Source organism: Mesitornis unicolor, unplaced genomic scaffold (assembly GCF_000695765.1).
Source record: "Mesitornis unicolor isolate BGI_N332 unplaced genomic scaffold, ASM69576v1 scaffold4060, whole genome shotgun sequence".
Lineage (NCBI taxonomy): Eukaryota > Metazoa > Chordata > Aves > Mesitornithiformes > Mesitornithidae > Mesitornis > Mesitornis unicolor.
Genome location: NW_010157420.1, coordinates 15,861 through 29,661, shown reverse-complemented (window position 1 = coordinate 29,661; position 13,801 = coordinate 15,861). Strand labels below are relative to the sequence as shown.

The window sequence follows — 13,801 nt, the reverse complement described above, 5'->3', positions numbered from 1 at the left end:
AGGTTCTGTTTCTAGACATAACTTTCTTTTGTGTGCAGCTTTGTCCAATACACATCTAAAGGTCGACTCAAAACGTTTTATTTTAGATTAAAAACCTGGGATTGGAATTAAGATGTGTTTTTCCTCTGTAGCTTCTTCAAAGAATGTTTTGCGTTTATCTGAAATTAACGTGTAGTGATTTTCCGGGTACTGGTAAAGGATGTGAACAAGCAGTTACCTGTGTGATTTTACCCACACATAAAGAACACGTGGTGAAATACAAGTTGAAGATGCATGTGTGCATATATGTATTTTTACACTTTCATGAACAGAAAAGAAATCGTGGGTGACATTGTAACTACTAAATCAAGTGGGTGTTTGGAAATAGTTGTTTCAGAGGAGAACCACATTTCAACATAGGAAAAGGTTTGGGGTATGCAGGGAAAACAGCATTAGTAAGGGAGAGGATATAAACTTGTAAACAGAGGAGAAAGAATGATCTTTGGTTACCATGTGGAAGTTTTGGCAGGTATAGTTGTGTAAGTAGTGGCTAGTAGTATGTTCCTACAGGCAGTGTTCTCAGGCAGGAGAAAGCATTGACGTGCTTTGCCAAGGTGATTGGGTTGCCTTCCATCCTGATCTCATCCATGTGTGTGCGGATGTAACGCGTGTTGTTAGATTTGCAGAAGGTGTCATCGGTGATTGTAGTAATGTTGTTGTACTGCAAAACAAAACATCTGTTTAATAAATAAATGCACATACACACACACACCCCCCCATGTACACTGAAGAATTTTCAAACCTTAATTTTATTCCTCTTATCCTCCATTTCACTGTCATTGGGATTGATTTGTGTACACTAGTGATATGTAGGAATCAAGTCTCTTCACACTCGTCAGTGAGCTGATAAGCAATTTGAGGTTATTATTGATGTTTGAAATGTATTGTTGACAAAAGAGCATTCCTTATTTTTATCAATTTCTATCCTTAATGTACAGAAACTAATGAGAAATTCTTGCGTGGTAATTAGCTAGCAAGTAACTTCTGAATACTGAATGGTTGTGGCTGTACAGATTAGAGGTGAATTGGTTTTTTTTGGAGGAACATTAGACAACTGTAGCACAACTGCAGCGTGAACTGTTTTAAAAGACAGTGGCTTTCTTTTGAAGTATGTTAACTAATGAGGCTTTTCATGACAGAACGTTAAGGAATACTTCAAAAATACCTGAAGGTGAAGAATACGCAGACTTTCTGGTAAGTTAAGGGGAACAGATTCCAGTGCGTTATGTCCTAAGTAAAGGTACGCCAGATTTGTCAGCTTCTAATAGAAGGAAAGAGAGGTTATTAGTGCTGATATTGCTTACTGGAGGTTAAGTAACTTGTGCACGTTACATGACATCAGTATTTTTTTCCTGATCGCATCGAAAGTGTGTAAAGTGATCTAATGTGAAACGTGTATTTTCGCTGTGAATGTTTAATTCTATTGTCTTGAAGAATTAAGAAACTTGTAGAACAGGCCTTCTACGTTTTAGAAGTGTCAGTGCCAGCTTATTGGTTATAAAACTTGAGACCGCTGTAAAGCTACATCCTTGTTTATTAGCATTCATGTTGTCCTCAGAACTGTATTTGAGCCTTCAGTTTTGGATCGAGGTTTCTTTGCATGTAAGCGAGAAAGGAAGTAGGTAAGATATTTCATTAACAATTTTTTATATGAACGACAGGAGAGAGTCCGTGCACAAAGGACTGTTATCCAAAGTGCCTTAAAAACAATCCAAAAGCTGGAAAGCTTCTTCATTGTAGGCTGTCTTACATTACAAGAATACAGAAAAATGAATGTGTTGGTATATTGGATAGTCTGGTTACTGATTTTTACTTTAGTTATTTCAATAATTGTCTTTTACTTACCTTGAAGGCATTTGCTTTGATTCCTCTGCTCTTGATTCTGTTTTGATTTGCATTAAATGTTGTTAGCTTGGGAGGTAGAACAGGAAGTTTCATAAGTCGATTTTCAGCAAGAGAAAGTTCTTCCAGTAACAGCAGCTTTGAAAAGGCTCCATCTTCTATTTCTTCTATCCTATTTCCACTAAAATCAATTCTTCTCAAGGTAGCTTCACAAAGAAGAAAACAGAAATATTTAGTTTATAATTACATGGCATGTTAAGTGTGTCTGATTGTATTTAAGTGTTGCACTGTTGGCTGCACCATCCTAATTGGGATCTACAAACGTAAGTTCTATTAAAATATGGATAAAATCCACATTTGGATTTCCTTATTTTAATAATAATAAGGAAAATACTCTGGGTCTTTCCTTTTCATTCTTAGAGACAACATGGTCATTTAAGACCTGACGAGATGCAGAGTTCAATTTTATTTTTAGCGATCTGCTCTTTTTCTGATTGTGTGGGAATATTGAGATGGGTACATGAGCCGAAGTGGGTTTCTGTATTGCCTTCCGAGTGCCTGCTCTAATACAAGCATTGAATTAATGAAGTAATACACATAATGAAAGCTAGCAAAGTATAAAATGTGTCTTATTTTGGTAATCTTGACATACCGTTAAGGGACAAAACCAACTTCAAATATACCATCAGGCAAACAGAAATGAAAGTCTGAACGTTGCTTACGAATGTCAGCAAAATCTGAGACTGCTATCCTTTTGATTTTGTTAAATCGTGCATACAGGTACGCTGTTTCCTTTGGCAGCGGGGGTACGGCTTCGATGTCTATTTCCTCGCAGTACACCGATCCACTTAAACACACACAGAGCAGACAGGTCGGTAAATCTGAAAGCAGATTATGTTGAGTTAAAAGTTAATCAACTAACTTAAGCTCGACTAGCCCAAATATCATTTTCTCTAGTATCTTTTAAGATTTCCCATCATTATATAGAAAGATGCATATTATATATATAAAAATACATGTTATAGATCAAAAAATGAAAGATGGGGGGTGAGGCTGGGGAATTAAAAAATTCTATTGACATCAAATTCTGAAAAGATTCAATATTCTGGGCTTTTTTGAATTTTGTATTCATTTTGTCGTGCATAATTTCCCTGCGTATATTCTCTGCTCTTACATGAGTATGTCTTGAAATGCTATTAATTGATCTTAAATTTAATTCTTGAATCGGCTTAGAGTATTGTGAATATGACAACTGCAATTCTGTGGCCATGTTAAATGTAATCTTTAGAACCATCCTTTTGAAAATAGAAACCCATGCAGGAGTAGCATCTGGCAGTGCACACATTTGACACTGTAGTTGCACTGGAGCATTTCTGGCAGGGTCCTGTATATCCTGTGTTACTCCTAGCTGGTATTTTGTCCAATCCCTTTTATGAAAGCTCCAGCAATGATGTCTAGATAAGTACTTTAGGCAATCTGTTCCATTTTTTTATAGCTGTTATTTTAAATAATGAGAGAAACTCTGTATCTTTTTTAGTGCAGTTTAAGTCATTTATGGCTTGTCCTGCTCCTTGTGGACATAGTAGGGTATCAGTCGTTTCTGCTTTGCATGAATCCTGTGTGACACCGATATATAGCAAATATGGCTTTCAATCCAGATTAGTCACCACTGCTATCTGATCTACTGTGTTTTCTGTATTGTAAGATTTCTGGTTAGCTTCTGAAGTGGTCTGTCTGCTGTAGAGAGTAGCAACACACTGCTAGGTAGTTTGTTATCACTACAGAGCGAAATAACCATAGTGAAATAACCACATAACCATATTATATCTATCATATAGATATAATAACCAGTGAGGACTTACAGAATTAACCAGCCAACACTGGGAATCCAACCCAGTATGTATAATAGAATAGTAATTTCTTAGAGAGGTGCTGCAGAGAATGGAACTGGGATTTTGAGCTTGAGCTTTGTGAATACGACCATTTGTTAGACTAGAGAGTTCTGCTCCGTTTGCATTTGTTGATTTAGCATCTTGTTTGTCATATGCTAGGGTGTAGGAAATGGAAAATGATTGAAATGATGTTGTCACTATTTGAAAGGCAATGGTTTTTATGCCTGTGGGTGACGAGAAGCTCTGGTGTTCTTAAAGATTTGTTTGCTTTTGATGGGGGCTTGATGACAGATGCTATATGGCAATAACTAACCTTGATTAAGAGTGGTGGAGATTGGCCCTCCAGTGGTCTTTCTGAATCATCAGTTATTTTTGGAAGCTTTGATCACAGATACACCTGAAATCTGTGTCTATTTTTAAATTCTCTGATTGGCAGACAACAACTTTGTTCCTTTCAAGTTTAGAAATCCTTGTGGCTTGTTAGGAGAAATCTGGACAATGTACCTCAGAGCCTGTAGGATGTGTTGGCTAGGGAAGAATGTTCCTGATGTATTTAACATTGACCTCCCCAGTCATCAGCTGTAACCTGTGAGAATAGCCAGTCCTTGATGAAATCTATTGAAGCACATGGTATTTCACCATGGCTTGGTTAAACTGTGGAACTCATTGGGGTCTGTAGTTTTTCATGGTTGTCTTGCCTAACTTATTCAACTTGGGAACATCTCTACAGCAAATGTGACCAGGCAAGGCTGTAGAGATTAAGAGCTGTGCTTTGTGTAACTGGAATTTACCTGAGAATCTTTGACATTATTTCAGCGTGCTCCATCAGAAGTTAGAAGACTTTCCACAGGAGATAGGAAAGATATTAATAAATGAAAGGACTAATTCTATATTCCATGTCATCCTTCGTAATTTAAATTTTCATATTAAAAGATGTTCTTTTGGAGAGCTTAAACGTTGCAGTATTCGTATCAATTAACTTACTTGTGTCTTTTGTTGGCGATACATTGAGTTCGCTGTCATCCCCTTGCAGTCTTAGGGAAGCGTCAAGAGAAATATTTGCTCCATCCTTTGTGTGAGAGCAAATGTTATTTTAAAAAACAAACGGCAAGCAAAAAAACCACCAAGTATTACAATACAGCCTTGCTCTTAAAAATTGGCTCCCTATGACATACTTCCTTATGATATGTAATTTTTAAAATCACTTTTGTTATCCAACATGTAAGAGTATATATGATCCTTTTTGTACGTGAGCTGTTAGCTTCGAAAGGCAAGGGAAGGTGGTGCTGCTGGTGTTTTTAGAAAGGTAAAGTTCTTTAGGAAAGTACAGTAGCTGCAAAATGAAAAGAGGGAAAATAGAAACAGTGGTGGGGAACGAATGTGTAAGTGACGAGTGTCTGCAAAAGCCTGGAGTTCTGAAGATCGAAGATTTTGTGCATTGTGCATAATTTGATAGGATTCTTGTGAATGGAAGTTGTCTTTTTGTTTTACCCAGGTCATCTCAGTAAGATGACATGTCCTTGCATTTAAAGTTACTCAGAAATGCCCGTTCAGATCGTTATGACATCTTTTCAATTGCAGGACAACTTATTTTATGAGCATGTTACTTTCAGGTATGGGCCAAAATGTAGCAATTCATTTCCATTAACTGCACCTAAGTCTGTTTGGAGACCTGGGCTGCTAACAGAAAGGGCCTTTTGTGTTGCAGGAAATGGTGGTTAGGGTTTCATTGAATACTGTAGAAATTTTAGAGAATTACATAGTATTTCTAGAATTATAGTATACATATAGTAGATTATACTATGATTTGCATGTGTGAAAGTCAGGGGGGTTTTTAGGTTGACTGTGGCAGTTGTTCTTGACAAGCATCATTTGTCATTTTTGATGGGGAATAGTTGTAGGACGAAGTGAGGCAATGTGCTTGTTGGTCTGCATCGCTATTGAAAACACATGGGGAAAAGTACATCATGGAGTACAGAGGATGTTTTGCTTTAAATGTGCTTAAGGATCAGGTCCTGGCAGGAGAGAGCTTCTTACGCACTGCGAGTGCTCACAAGTGAACCAGTTTTGTGCTTTGGATTTTATTTGTGGGTTTTGGTTTTGGTTTTTTAACACACACATATTCTGCTAAAGCACCGTGAAAGCAATGGTATCTGTCAAGCTGCTTTTGATACAAACTTTGTTTTATTTAGTATTTGGTTGCTTCCATGTACTTTACTGTGGGAATTTTTGTATTCTGCAAAATAAAACCCTCAAGCTTGACTTAAAGCCTGAGAAACAAATATCTTGGCTAGCCTCTGTCATTTTGACCCTTTTTCAGCCTGTGAATCATCCATCCCTTGGCTCTTGCCTGCATTTGTCTCTCCAGGCGGGCTCTTTTTTGCCTCTCACTTGGGATAGGTTGGTTTGCTGTAGTAGGACTTTAATGCCCAAGTTAAAATGCTGGCAGCAGTTTAGCAGTTGTAGCATGAAACTTCTGTGTAGGCTAAGAGCTTTCGCAGTGTTGAGCGTAGAGAGGCTGGGAGTGTATGAGCTGAACAGTTGGGCTCAAGCAAGCAGCAAATCCTACAGAAAGTTTCTGCAGAAATGTTCATGTTGCATAGATCTGTTGAGTGGGCATGTGAAGATGTGGTCCTTGACTGAGGTACCCATGCCAGTGGACTTCTATGTACCCGGACTTACAATAGAACTGCACTTCTATTGTAGTTTGTTTGGCTCATAAGGGACATTTTTCATATACTTGTATGAAAAACATGTTTGCTGACATAGCATATCTGTACCAGGTATAGATTTCTAGTACAGTATCCTACTTGAGGTGTGATCCGTAACAGAATTTGCATGTGAGTTCTTTGCAGAATACAGAGTACAGCTCGTTTCTGCAAGCGGGAAATGTCAACAAAAAATTAAAACCAGTTATTTGCAGAATGCTGTTAAAGCCACAAAATTAAACAGATCCCATCCGTCCCTAGTGGAACAAATAATGAATATAATGAAGTATTTTCTGGTCAGTTATCAAAATTCCTAGCTGTGGAATATCAGTGCAGGAGACTGGATTATAAGCACCGAAAGTTCATTACTTGCATATATAGGGAATGCACTGGAAGAATATTGGTCTCCTTACATACTTAAATTCCACCTGCCTCTTGCACTTTACTCCACCCACACAAAACCACATTGACATTTTACATCTCAATACTTTAACCATCTTAAAACTTCTGCAAAGTAATCGACTCATCTGTATAGCACACAAAGGTCTATGAAGCTGATAGTTTCTATGCAGTGGAATGAATTTGTCCAGGTATGAGATGGTTCCTAATTGGATGGATCTGTTTTTGAAATTATGATTTCACGTTTTTGAACTTCTAATATTTTATTCAAGACTGGGGCAGCTGTGGTTTTAAATAATAATCATTGTCATCAATTTTGCTTGGCTGACCTTTTCCATGGTAGTAGGCTAAGCCTCACTTCATTTTCTGGATCGCTAACACAGATGTTTTTACTAAAACTCTATTTTTCAAGCTATGTTCAAGCACACAGTAAGGAGTTAAATTTGTCATGCAAGACAGATTTGTGACTGGGCACGTTTGAGGAAATTACTGGCATGTCTTTCAGTTACAGTTAACACTTGAAGTATTCTGGGAGATAGAATTGGTGCAGTAAGTGAATAGATTTGTTTGCACATTGCGTGGATTTAAACTGGGAACACTGGAACTTGGACAAATGCATTTGTTGTGCATAAGGAACTAATTTATTATTTTGCAATGAGAACTGACCTGATGGAAATAATGACCGACTGCATTCCCAGAAGTATCCTAAGCAGAAGTGTTGGCCTTCAGAAGCCCTCTGCTCTATAGCACTGCCAGTACGGACTTTGATGAGTCTGGCACATCTGTTGGCACCGTTTCCTTGTAGGTATCCTCCTTATTGTTCTTTTTACTAAAGCAGTAGCGTGTTCTTATCGGAACAGTTTTAGTGATGAATGTCACCTGATGCTGTGCCTGACTTAGTTAAAGTTAACATTTTCAGTAGTTTTGTAAAAACTTAGTTGTGAGTGGATAGCCACCTATTAGTTAAGAGTCCTTTAAATGGTCCCTTTCTCATAGTTTTATGAAGACGTGTTGCTTCATCACTGTGGCAGAGGCCAGATTTAAAAATACCTTAGACATTTTTAATATAAATATGTAGCTGCTATTTTTAGTCTAGCTATAGTTTAAGTAGAATAGGGAAAATATTAGAAGAGGTATAGAGAAGTGATTTTTCTATATATGTGCTGCAATTTTTTACTTATACTAATTATCTTTTGCTGTTGTCTTTTTTCTTGTTTATCAGACTAAGTTATTGTAACGAGTACAGTTATTATTAATGAAAACTTCCTTGAATTTATTAATATTTGGCTGGTACTGTTTTGTTTGCATATGTGATGTTTTCCTTGGCAGCTGCTCTCGGGGCAGTCACTGTTAGTTTATCTTCCTGATCGATATTGTATCCTGTTCTCTTGGTGTGTATGATTTGGGTCGTGCCAGAGGCAGGCTGAACAGAGCTATGAGGTTTGGAAGTGGCCCTGTCAGCTGAGGCTGCTGCACTTCATTTCACCCTCCTTGTGTTCTGCTGGGGTGTTTACATTAACAGGCATGCGAAGTTCAGAATTGCCCGTTCGGGGGCGCTGGTGAGTGCGATGAGGTTTAGCCTTTGCTGCTACCTGTAAGGCTGCGAGTGTTAATAATGGAGGTGACTACTGGACATCCCACAGTAGTTCAGGGTTGCTAAACTGTCGAGTTGCAAAAAAACCCAAACACCCCACCCTTAAACACCAAAGCACAAAACTTGATAGTTTGGTAAGTCAAAAGAGAAACTGGGGTTTATGCTGGCAGGTTATGTCCAATAAAAAGTACTGTTTCAAGTATTGCTTTGAGATCTCTATCTCTATATCTCTATATCTCTATATCTCTATATCTCTATATCTCTATATCTCTATATCTCTATATCTCTATAATTTCTTATCTCTATCTCTATATCTCTATATCTCTATATCTCTATATCTCTATATCTCTATATCTCTATATCTCTATATCTCTATATCTCTATATCTCTATATCTCTATATCTCTATCTATATAAAATTTCTAAATAAAATCACCATCCTTGTTTTTAAACAAACTTACTGTGTTAATGCAATGTTACTCAAACCATTGAGCTAGCACGCGGGTATAGCCCATTCTTGAAACTTGTAACAGTAGGCACGTAAATACAGCAGAGTTTAGAATGATGCTTTAGTCATATTTGTGAAATCCTGTCTTTTGTGGGTTTCTCAGACCATAGCAGGGGTAGTATTTCTGTGGTTTTAATCTAAGTGGCTTTCCCTGTGTCTGAAACCATTGTATGTTTTGCTGTTATTATAAGACTTTTCTATAAAACCTGCACACATGCACATATCAGCCTAGTCACATAATGCTTAGCAGTTAAAAATATCAAACTGATAATATAAATAAAATACCTTTCTTATATCCTTGGATTGCATTTCATAGTCTTGGATCAGGCTTCCTTTAGCAACATCTGTATCGTACTCATAAAACTGGAGTGATTCTTCCTGTAAAGGTGGTGCTGCGTTTACCAAAGCTACGAACACGAACAACAAAAAAGTCGTCTGCAAAGTCTTCATTCTTGCACGGAGCAACGCGTCCGTCTCTCAGTGAGCTGGTGAAGAGCTGCTCCTGTCTTGACTATGGAGAATACTTTCTTTGTGACTGGAAGTGAAAATGCAATCCGTCAAAACAATATTTAAAGCCTAGAGGACTCGTTGGCAGGGGTTTCTAACGCAGAACGAACACGGAACAAATTTTAACTCTTGAGATCCTTTAATTAGACTCTAGTATCATAAAACCTGTTCTTAACGTGAAAAGAAACTGGGAAATAATGAAGAACATTTTCCAACTAGTAAGGAAAATATTATCCTAATGGCATTACTTGTTTCCCAGTGTGTTGTTTTTCTTAAAATAGCAAGAGGATTTTGTAAGGCATTTTATGAAACGTTTGACAGGTATGCAGCTGAACTAATTCAAATTAGAGAGGTTCAAATGCATTTTTCTCAGTTGTCAAAATAATAACTTTCAAACCTAAACGCTCTGTAGCAATAATCTGTCACTGTCTCTGACTTTGCATTTGAAAGTAAACAAGAGAAGATAACTTGAAACCCCCTGAGTATTTTACAGGTTGAACACTTTGCAGGCAGGGGCAGGAGGCTACAAACAGAATCTAGAAAGCATTTTAAATACACATGCAATACTTTTTAAAAGAAATCTTTACACTGCATTTTCTGCCTGTTTACTGTCATTAAGTGCTTTATTTAGGCTTTAGGTTAATACTCTTTTAGGAAAAAAAGTCCACCTACCGTTTTAGCAGATTCAAAGTTCTCCTGTGATTGTCATGAAACCAGATATCCTTATCTGTATGCTAACCTCAAGTGAATTGGTAAGAGTGAAGTTATGAATTACATTCAAATTGCTGAAATGAACACTCGTCAGTGTTTGACAGTCTTAAAAGTGCTTTCCATGAGGTAAAATATGCTTTGCCAGCATTCTTTCACTAGGGTAAGAGGTAATATCCTGGAGCAGGGGGGTTGTACTTTGAATAATGTTTGTAAATGAGGTCTGTCTAGCTCATCCTACTTCTGCTGTTACTTGTTTAAACGGTAGCCTTCTGCTTTTTGGGGACTTACTCTTGAAAATTGCTAAGGCTTGTGCTGTAAATCAAATATTAATCGTGCAAACTAGAGGTCTATAACAAGGCATATGTTATCCATTTTGTGTAATTTTAGTTGAGAGACAAAGCAGCTGCTTTCTGACTGAGCAGAGGTAGAGCCAAAACATACGTATACCACATTAGTCACGTTTCATGAGTAATAAAATGTTTCATTACAGGTTATATATGTTTGGAGAAGTTTCACCTAAGTATGAAATGGAAACTTTTCAGTCTGAAGAGTTCTGGAAACGCAAAATACTTTTTAGAATTGTGTGTGTGTGTGTGTGTGTGTGTGTGTTGAGATTTCCAGACAAGCAGTTCATGTCTGAATGCTTCATGGAGTGGCTTGTTAGCAAATTTATTGAAAACTTGGTTTCCCAATCAATACTTGTTTTGAGTGACGTTCTGTGGGAGTTCTGTAGACAACTCAGTGTCCAGGTGTAGAATTTTCATCTGAACTACAAGCAGCGGTTTTCCTGGATTTCTAATGCATTTCTTCCTCCCCCATCCTTTTCCTTATGTATTTTTGGCGGTCAGTGTAAATGGGAGCCAGATGACCAAGTTGAAAGTTTACAGAGTAGCTTTTTTCAGTCTTTAAAAAGTATGTAGCAAGAAAATCTATTGGGAAGATGCTCAGATTTACATTTGTCTTTCCTTTTCATTACTTTTTTTGTTTTCCTAGATAGCACTGTCAGCTAGTGTAATGTTAGGGACAAACAGTGGGCCTATGTGGTTAAGTTTCATTGTAAGTGCTGCCTTGTTTAGAAACCAGTTGTCTGTAGTAAATCTACAAATTATAGAGTGGCTGCAGCCATTTGCTGTCTAAACTTTTTTCCAGTTTATAATCAGTTCATGTTCTGAACTCCTCATTAGTATTTTATGAAAATGTTTTTAGTTGAGCTCATATCCATTGCTTGGACTTGGAGCTTGCTCTAGAAGGGCTTTGCTGTAAGTATACATGGAAATGTAAAGGTGAGAGGCATCATAATAGTGTCAGTGGGACTCTGAATCGCATGGGTTGCTGCTCTGCTGGAACAATCAGACACCAGGAGTTGGCTGGGTTGGGAAGGTGCTTGCTGCTGCAGCACATAGGGACTTTCAGTCAGAAGTAGTGTGGGATAGGCTGGATCTGTGGAGGAAAGAACAAACAAGTTGCAGTATCATTACCATCTTACCAGTTCTCACTGTTCCCTGTGTGTTTCAGAAGCAATGACAGCAGCTCTGCTTTGTACTTGGCTCTTTCCTACTGCCACTTCCCCACCAAACATCCATGTCAAGATTTCATCTGTCTCTGGGCCATCCAAGTTTTTCCGATGCTTGGCTGTAATCAAAGGATAAATGTTCTGAGGGAAAGTGTTGAAATTGAAAGCATGATATAAAATATTAAATATATTTGTTATATTCTTATAAGACTTTATTTTCTAAGTACTGAAATCCTAGATTTCACAGCTATGTACCTGGAATATCTTGGGAAGAGCTTAGTTTTTTCCTTATATATAAAAATATTTTATCATGAGGAATAATTACTAGATAAGTGCAGTCTTGAAAATTCAGGAAGTCTCCATGCAAGAGAGCTCTTACTTGCTTTGATCTGCAAGAGGAAGAGGGACTCTGTAACGTTAGAAGGCTTTAGTTACAGCTTCTGCAGAAAACATTTTCAGAAGTCTGTGTTCATCAGGATCCCAAGATTTCAGTGGTATGCTCACCACAGAAGCATTGTGTAATGTGTGTACTCACTGTTGTCATCCAAGCATTTATTAGAAACTCATGAACTCTTACATACACATACATTTGAAGGGTGATATGTTAAGTAATTACACTGGCACGATGTCATCAGTGTCTACCTTACAGTACAGCTTCACTGTCAGTGCCAAATAAAGCAGTCGTCCTGTCCTGGGTTATGCCTGCTTGTCATGCCTTGTATCAGGAAGAAAAAGAGTAGAGACAAATGTTTTCAGATAAAAACTGCTTTTATCCAAACATGTAACAGATGCTCACATCAGGAATTGAAGGAATTGGCTGATGGAGTTGCCAAGCCACTTTCTGTGATATTTGAAAAGTGATGGCAGTCAGGTGAAGCCCTGAGCGTCTGGAAAAAGGGAAACATTGCACCCATGTTTAAAAAGGGCAGAAAGGAGGACCCTGGGAACTCCTGACCTGTCAGCCTCACCTCTGTGCCTGGGAAGATCATGGAACGGATCCTCCTCAGAGCTGTGCTGAGGCACATGGAGGACAGGGAGGTGATTTGAGACAGCCAGCATGGCTTCACCAAGGGCAAGTCCTGCCTGACCAACCTAGTGGCCTTCTCCAATGGAGTAACTGCATCAGTGGACAAGGGAAAAGTTTCAGATGTCGTCTGTCTGGACTTTTGTAAGACCTTTGTTCACCCTGGAGAAGAGAAGGCTCTGGGGAGACCTTAGTGCAGCCTTTCAATACTTAAAGGGGGCCTTAGAGAAAGATGGGAACAATCTTTTTAAAAGGGCCTGTTGCAATAGGACAAGAGACAATGGATTTAAACTTAATGAGGGTCAATTCAGACTAGATAGGAGGAAGAAATTTTTTACAATGAGGTGAAACACTGGCACAGGTTGCTCCGAGAGCTGGTAGATGCCCCATCCCTAGCGACATTTGAGGTCAGGTTGGACAGGGCTCTGAGCAGCCTGATCCTAGGCAAAGATGTCTTTGCTTATTGCAGGGGGTTGAACTAGATGGCATGTAAGGGTCCCTTCCAATGCAAATTATTCTATAATTCTCTGATCAGCACAAGGAAGGGGATGGGGCAAGTAGCTGTAAACAAGCAAGGATAATGCTGCTTCTCTCAGTAGCAGTGCTGCTTTATTCTGGTACAAAATTACTTGAAATAACTACAATATCTACATAACTTGAACTAAAAAATGTCATCCATATGCATGGGCAATAGGGAGGCTAGCAGGAAGTATCTGTCCTGGCAAGCAGAGAGTGCTTTCTAGGCATTGTTAGTGCCTAGAAGTTTGTCAGTAACTGTTTCCTGGACTCTAGTTACAAGGATCTGTGTATGTAGATGGTGGTTTCTTTTCTGAAAACCTAAACGAGCTCTGTCATTGACTGAGCTCCAGTTTTTGAAGAGGGCCTTGACAATATGTTTATGGTGTGCTTTTTGTTTTGTCAGGTGTGCTTTTTTGGTTTTACCCATGATACCTCATTTCCACCAATTGATTTCTCTCACAAGATGCTTTCATCTGTAATGCTAACCATTTTGAATGGGTGTTTTACTGATTGTGTTGAAATGGAATCCTGGCTTAAATTTGAATT

At 38.3% G+C, this 13,801-nt stretch overlaps 1 protein-coding gene across 1 annotated transcript; it reads right to left on the bottom strand.

The window, feature by feature from the left end:
• Positions 1-529: 529 nt before the first annotated feature.
• Positions 530-9,431, bottom strand: OGN (osteoglycin). Its single transcript, XM_010179888.1, has 6 exons — positions 9,267-9,431; positions 4,758-4,842; positions 2,604-2,762; positions 1,885-2,087; positions 1,205-1,300; positions 530-700 (listed from the first exon to the last, which is right to left on the bottom strand). The coding sequence occupies exons 1-6, from the start codon at positions 9,429-9,431 to the stop codon at positions 530-532; spliced, it is 879 nt and encodes a 292-aa protein (XP_010178190.1).
• Between the last annotated feature and the right edge of the window lie 4,370 nt (positions 9,432-13,801).

Excerpts from the sequence above, each read along its gene's own strand:
- OGN (XM_010179888.1), bottom strand. The coding sequence starts at position 9,431 with ATGAAGACTTTGCAGACGACTTTTTTGTTGTTCGTGTTCGTAGCTTTG. Across the intron at positions 2,763-4,757 it reads ATCGCCAACAAAAGACACAA|ATTTACCGACCTGTCTGCTC; the intron begins GTAAGTTAATTG and ends ATCTGCTTTCAG. Across the intron at positions 1,301-1,884 it reads TCAAAGCAAATGCCTTCAAG|AAGCTGACAAATCTGGCGTA; the intron begins GTAAGTAAAAGA and ends TCCTTCTATTAG.